This window comes from Nyctibius grandis, chromosome 3 (genome assembly GCF_013368605.1).
Source record: "Nyctibius grandis isolate bNycGra1 chromosome 3, bNycGra1.pri, whole genome shotgun sequence".
Lineage (NCBI taxonomy): Eukaryota > Metazoa > Chordata > Aves > Nyctibiiformes > Nyctibiidae > Nyctibius > Nyctibius grandis.
Genome location: NC_090660.1, coordinates 92,592,131 through 92,599,820, shown reverse-complemented (window position 1 = coordinate 92,599,820; position 7,690 = coordinate 92,592,131). Strand labels below are relative to the sequence as shown.

Sequence of the window (7,690 nt, the reverse complement as noted above, 5' to 3'; positions counted from 1 at the left end):
GGCACATAGGACTGGCAGCACAAAATTTTAAACCAAACTAAAAATTGTTGTTACATGCTAATACGTGATTGACTACAGGCTTCAAGTTCATCTAATCTGCATAATGAGAATAGAAAATATAAATTGGCAGAAGGCAAGGAAATGCAAAAGTTATGGTGGTAATAATGTCCATTATTGAAACAAAGCACAGCAAACTGAAATAAAATATAAGCTTCAACCTTATTTGTTACTCTCACAGGGTCTGCTGTTTCACTAACAAAGAGCCACTTTTTGACACAGGGCATACGTACACACTGAATCCCTTCCTCTTCTCCTTCACTCTCCTGCAAAAAAGCACCCCTGGGTTAAGGTAGCAGGAGAGGAAAGACATGCAGATCTCTCTCCTTCTTCCATCTAGAAGGGTTTGCCCTGATCCTTTGGGTCTTGTACACAACAAAGACACAGGATGAGAGGATATAATGTGCACTTTAACACAAATCTTTTAAAATAATTTAAAAACCCCTTTATTAATAAATTGAACATTTTTCCATTTATTTAAACTTGTGGAAGAATACATGATACATTCCAAATACACAGCCAAGGAAAAAACTGAAAAAGAATATTAGAAATAAATAATGCAAGTCTGTAATAGCCAAATATTTTCTCAGAAATTCTGTAGACAGATTGTGATTGGAGCCTCTCAGGAAGTACTGTGTCTTAAAATGTAAGATTTCAAGAAGGAAAATCCTAGAAAAATTGAAGTATGGTTCTCAGAAAACCACCTCTTTTAAATATCCACATTCTATACTTTGTATAAGCCTACATTAATATGCTAAACAAATAAGCCTTAAAATTAAGTGAACACAGAAATGGAAATGCTGATAGGGAATGCCTCCCTGTGGCTTGCAGCCATTTAATTACAGTAGCTTGCTGTGCAACAGCATGCGAGGTTCCTCAAGGCAACAAATCTTTTAAATAATACAATGTCCTTAACTCTCACAGAAAGCAAAATAAAAGAGAGACTGTCATATCCTTTCTGAGAACACCATGACTGCAAAATAGATGAGTAACATGGAAAAAGGGATGAACCTCTTCCCCATGTTCAGTTGTTCCCAGGAGCAAACAAGAACTCCAATGAAACAGACACACATTTGGGCAGAACGTGAGTTTTGGTCATTACATATTGTAATACAGCCTCTGAAGAGGTAACCATTTTACTTGACTTTGTTTCCTCTGTTGCAGGAGACAGCAGAAGTATGTTTCCAGACACCTAACCCACAGCAAGGAGAATTTGACAAAGAACAGCTGAAATTCTCATCTATACTGGAGCTCCCTACAATAGATGTGAGGTGACAAAAACATGTTGCCTATGACTCCTTCACTTCCCTTCATTCCTCCATTCCCCAAATAACACAACCTCTTCTTAACTCTGTGTTCCTAATGATTAAATCTCAGGTTACTAAGTAATATTCATATAAATCTCAAAGCACTTACTTTATGCTGCAAAGTAATCAACTATACAAAGTCTTTTCTAAAGGACCTCTGCATGAATTCTACCACCTTGTTTGACATCATTGCCCAACAATGAAAATTTAGATGCAAAACAGTCATGAAACAGTAATACATTCACTGAGCCTTTTTAAAAAGCATTTTCAAGACAGTTTTAAAAAAAACAGAATGAGAAGGGAAGGTTTGCAAATCAAGTCTGTTTTAACTTACCCAGGTAAGATTAAGGAAAAACTTTTCAATATTAGATATAAAATATAATACTGCTATAAGGAGGAAAATCAGGTTCCTTGAAAAGCTCCTGCATTTGGAGGGTTTTCTGCAAGCCACTACTCCTTGTCTCCCTCTTAAATTCTCACTATATTGTTTAACCGTTTCACCAACACAAGTCTGGAGAATTTACAGGAGAGTCAAAACAATCACAACTAAGAGACTGTTAGTCCATAAAAAAAGGAACACTTATTTTCCTCTCCATAGATTCTTACAAAGGTCTGAAATAATATTGGAAGAGATGCAAACTATTAGGCCACTTATTGTATTTTGTCTGTCCCAGTAATTTGTGTCTACCTCTGTACTTTGGTACCACAGATCACAGCAGCTTTCCTGCCCATACACAATATATTAGGCATTCTTTGCTATGGCATTATAGGCAAACTATGGAAAAAAAACCCAAACAACAACCCAGGGTGGAGCTGTCACAACTGACCTTTTTTGGTTTAACTGTATTGACAATGTCAATTTAAAATAAGAAACAAAAGTCTTCAGGTACAACTACTGAATACAATTAAGCATGCCAGTTTGTTAAACAGAAGCATCCTCATAGCCTGTATACTCTCATGTTGCAAATATACCACATTTGGACTTGTGCATCACAGCCGGAATGGTTAACTAATAACACAGTATTTACAGTGGTATCTGAGGCAGAAGCAGCACTTCTGAGTTTCCCATCTCAGGTTACAATATGGGTTCTTTTTCTGTTAGCTATTTTCTAATTGTATATTAGTCACTTGAGATGCAATACAATGTCAAATGAAAATGACACAACTGAGAGTATAACCATTCTTGGTTGACTAATACCATTCAATATGTAATCACCAGCTATCCATTGACCCTTACTTTGCTTCAGGAAAAAGCTACTAAAAGCTATTCTAGTGTCTCTTAAAATGTGAACAGATTTCACAGCAAGCATAAGTAAGTCCCAAATCAATAATCTAAAATCTGCATATACAATGAAATTATTCCACTTGAATTAATCACCTGTATAAGAAACATAATACTCCATTCATTCCATTCACATGTCACTCAATACTACTGAATATTGAAATATTAAATCATTTTTTTGGCCAATAGCATTTGAACTTGGGATTTTTTTTTCTTTATGATGCACACTTCTTCACTTTGCACATCATATGCTTGCAACTCAAGGCTTTGTTTTCTTTATCTGAATACTTCTTTCATAGGTAAACAGTGGCACTTAAAAACAAAAATGAATTCTCAAAACTCAGAAGTATGGCCAATACAGTCATTTGTAAAAAACAATGCATAAATCTATTCTCCTATGCAATAACAGCCTCTGACAATTGCTTTGAGAAAGTTGTTAGTGCAGAAGACATTTTCCCATAGCTCTGAAAAAGCTTACTTCAGTAACAGCAAAGTTGAAAAACTTTCTCACTGACAGACAAATTCTAATGAAATATTTTTATTCCCCTGTAAAATATCTCCTTTTTAAACTTCAGCAAATTGTACTGAACTTCTCAGATCATTTACCTAGCCAGTTCTTTAACAAATGGTTAACACAAACTACAGCAGAATATACTGAATAATTAATTTCCAGAGTTCACCTTTATTAAAAACAAGGTTTTTGTTGTGAGAACAAATAATCTCTCACTTGTAGCTTGAAAGCCTAAGATAGGATCATTGGCTTCCAGGGTTGCTACTAGCTGCTTAGCAACCTGTCCTACTTGTCTTCCTTCCTTCCTGTTGTAGAGAACTGTGGACAGAGGAGTCGGCTGACGATAGATGAAAACTCGTCGCAAGCACTCACAAAGAGCAGCGTAGGAGTAATCTGGTGCACAAGCCATGAACTTCTTGTCTTGCTTTGATGCTTGGACATAACCTGCATAGCCCAAAAAGAAGTAGAAGGGATAAGTAATATCTTGCTTTCAACAGCACTTAACTGGTTAAGAAAAAATCAAGCTTAGCTTAAAAAATAATATGCAACTAGTAACAAAAAAAGAAAGAGATAAATGTTATTAAATTAGTCAATAGTTTTTGGAGGTATGCATTAACCAATTCAATACCAATATGCAATTCTTCTGTACATCTTCCTAACTGGCGTTTTTGATGTATATGTATGTATCACTAGGTACTGTTCCCACATCTAGCTTCTTCTCTGCCTCACAAGGTTTTTCATGTTCTTAGCAGGATTATAAGGCACGGATACACATCTTGGCCCACTATTAGTAGTCTGAGCAGAATAACCCTCTTCCCTCATCTCACAGTTTGTAATTACATTTACAATTTTAGATTTCTGAGCCTACCTAATCTTGAAGAGATACTTAAAACTTGTCTTCTGACAAGAACTGACTGAAAAAAACACAAGTTACTTTTCAACACACTGTAATCTTTGTTAATATTCACTGAGAAGGAAAAATCGTTCCTTTTCCTCTTCCATTACAGAACTCGATTAGTAAACAGACTTATTTCAAATTGATTTCCTTTCACACTTTGAAAAAGTCTTGAGATACCATCTTTGTAAAGAGATCTACCCTCTTTCTGAAAGGTTATTTCCTTCACTTCCATTGAACAATGCATGGCAATGGTTATTCCTGAAAGACAGTACCTCTGAGAACAGTAAATGTGCAAGAGTTTACTTTTTTTGTCTCTCCCTCTTTCTATTTTTCCAACTCTGCCCATCCCCTGGTAGGCTGGCGATGCACAAGAAGCTGGAAGGGAACACAACCTGGAGAGCTGACCCCAACTGACCAAAGAGCTCAGCCCATGAGCTTTCTTGCTTTTGCTCTTCCTTTTCTCTCCCCTGTCCCACTGGGGGCAAGGAGGGGGAATAGCAAGAGAGCAAGCAGCTGTGTCATGCTTAGGTGTCCACCAGGGCTAACCCACAAGAGTACCATCACACTTCAGGGCATTTTCATGCCTTGAGGGTGTTTTGGTTGGTTTTTTTGTTTTGTTTTTTTTTTTTTTTAAATGTTCTAAATTTACAAATGCTTGCTACCATCCTCAGCACATGGTCTCCATTCAAATTCAGCTTGACAGTTTTCATGACAAAAATTAGTAAATATATAGCTAGACCATCAATTGACATGATTGCTGTACTGGGAAATATTAGGACAGGCAGAAAAACTTTCCAAGTGCAAGTTCATTAATTTAGGTCACATATTTAAACACTGGCACTAACAATAAAAGCAGGATTTAAGTATAAGCTTGCAGGTAAACATGCTTTTGAGCCAGGGGACTTCTATTTAAACGCCATTTCCCAGAAAGAAAATAGCAGACTCTTCTTTTTTTTTTAAAAAAAAAAATCTAAAAAATGTCACTGTCTTCTATTTTTTCTGGTTTATAGATACAACCCTGTTAGGAGCATGGGATTTATATAGCAGTCAGTGAAAGATACAGGCTTCTTCAGTAAACTGTGGTAAGAACGGGCAAGATAATGCAACTGCTCCTTCAACCAGCAGCAATCATGAGACATTAGCAGCCAAAGGTCTATTCAAGACCAATTGCTTTTTTTTCCCAACAGAAAATTATTAGGACAGATATACAGAACAAAAAACTTGGCCCCTTCAGTTTCCCTTTGGTTCCTTCCTTAAGTTTCAGTCAAAGACTTGAACTGAAAAATATTAATTTTTCAATCATCACTTTTGTATAGCTTGTTAAAAACTAATTCCAAAAGTTCAAGCAGAGGAAGAAGGAAATAGGGCTACTACCATTGCTTTGGTCAATATAATGAATACTGTAGGTTTTGGAAAACCAGCCTTTTAATCTAGAAAGTACTAATTTTTACTACTAGCTCTTGCAAAGTACTTCTAAATTTGGCTGTAGATAAACAAGCTGATGACTTATATCACCTCTGGCACATAAAAGGTGAACTAGATTAGTACAGAAGTGTAAACTTCAATATAATACTGTAAAATGATAGTACAATACGGAGAAAGAAGTAGAGGAACAATGTTGGGTTTTATCACCTTAGGTACAAAAAGCTCAAAGATATAATTTCCTTCCTGTTATTTTCAAAACAATAGAAACACATTCTTAAAATAATACTACAAAGTCAGCATAGAAACTTGAAACTAATAGTAATTTGAAAAAACATTTTAATCCTTATCATCCGCTTTCTTCCCAGCATAATGAAATTTGAAATGAGTAAACAAAGAACAAACCGTGAAATTAATCTCTTTTGTTAGAGGATTTGTTAAGATGCTTACAGTTTAATTTGATCTTAAGTTAAAACAACAGGCTATTAAAAAATCATTAATATTACAAAACTAAATAAATTGCAAAAACTCAGAACAAAACCAATTATGTGCTATTGTAACCTATGTGAGCTCTATAAAACAGCTAGTATTTTCCCTTTCATTCTGGACCCAGACTGAGTGGTGTGGTCAAACAAATATATTTGGGTGAGGGAGGGAATAAATTGTCACACTGAAGGCATTATTGAAGGAATGGGTCTAGAGAACACTTAGAGAACATGAAGACTGCAGTGACAACTGCCGAAGTAAATTCTGGACCAGATTAATTTTCATGAAAACTGATTTATCTGTTTCTTACTTGACAGGTACAATACTGGGCTACATGGACCATCCTATTAGATCTGACATGGCAATTCTTACTCTTGCATCTACATTTTTCAAAGCATTTTCTGTTTCTGAGCTTTAGGATTCTGCTTTCAACAGTGGGTAAAAAAAAAATTCTTAGCCCTGATTGCAAGAACAGAGCAATAACTAACGATTCTTCACAATTACTTTTCTGGCAGTCTGTAATTTCAGAAGAGTTAGAGGCTTCTTGAACCACAGCTGGCAGAGTTACACTCTTGATTGATTCTTTCTGTCATGATGATTTTTTTTTTTCAAATTCATGAAAACTTTCCATGTCCACGAAGTTTTGTGGCAGAGGGTTCCATAGCTTAAATGCACATATGTGAAATATTTCTATTAGTTTCTTTTGAATCTACTATGTACCAGCATCATTTGATGCTCCTAGCTCTTACAACAGAAGAAACAGTAAACAATCATGTCCAATTTTTCAGACTTGTCACCTGAGACAATGATATAGGAAAAATCTAAAGGTCACCTATTAAAACATCTTACCATAAGCATATATACACCTGCACATGCCATCAATGAACTGCAGCTGTTTCCCTGATGATTTCTGTGTGAATATTAAGGTGGTAACTGTGATTTTAAGTCTTTAACTCAAGATCACTTATCCAAGGAACTCTCCTTTTTACTGTGCAGTACTGTGCTTGCATCCTGTATATGGTCTGAAAAGGCTTATTTTCCTCCCAAGGCATAAATATTTTATTTCTTATGTTCTAATATTTCTAAAATTAAGTTACCATGCTGCTATCAACACAATTAGAGTACCTTTCAATTCAAATTTAATTAAGTGAAGTATCAACAGAGGCCATGCTAAGAGTATTCAGGTAGAAAAGTCTCAGATAGGGGAGTGTGTCACAGAAGTTCATTTCCTACCTAAAGCATTGAAGGTTGCAATGTGCTCCCACATGTTCTCTGGTTGGTCAGAGTGGGGCTGCCAAAGAAGAGCATCAACATCATGCCTCAGGCAGAAGCATGGCATTTCTCGGGGATCCACAACAACTGAGAAAAGATACTGGTTGCTTTCAAGATTAATCTAAAACCAAAACAAATAAATACAAAATATTGATTCAAAGCATAAACAGAAGATTCTGTCACACATACTGCCAGAGTTAGATGATCAACAGCTTCATGTTCGTTAGTTGACAAAATGTTTGAATACATTATGCTGCATCCCACTGATCAACAGCTCAATACACTACAGGTAGCTAATACATTTCAAGCAGATGCAATTAAGTTTCTTGAGATAATATTTAGGGAAACATTACGTCCACTACACAAGGAAATGGGAACATGTTTTGTGTAGAAATGGGTTTTTAGGATGTCCTAACCTACAACTTCTGATGTCAGGCAAAGATACTAAGTAATCA

At 35.8% G+C, this 7,690-nt stretch overlaps 1 protein-coding gene across 3 annotated transcripts in view; it reads right to left on the bottom strand.

Annotated features, from left to right (window-relative positions):
• Positions 1–480: 480 nt before the first annotated feature.
• Positions 481–7,690, bottom strand: part of NUDCD1 (NudC domain containing 1) — a 63,497-nt gene continuing 56,287 nt past the window's right edge. For all 3 annotated transcript variants that reach the window (XM_068396158.1, XM_068396159.1, XM_068396160.1), the window contains 2 exons: positions 7,197–7,356; positions 481–3,601 (listed from right to left, as the gene is read on the bottom strand). In XM_068396158.1, coding sequence (XP_068252259.1) covers positions 3,309–3,601; positions 7,197–7,356 — 453 coding nt within the window. In that variant the 3' untranslated portion in view covers positions 481–3,308. The remainder of the gene's footprint in view (positions 3,602–7,196; positions 7,357–7,690) is intronic.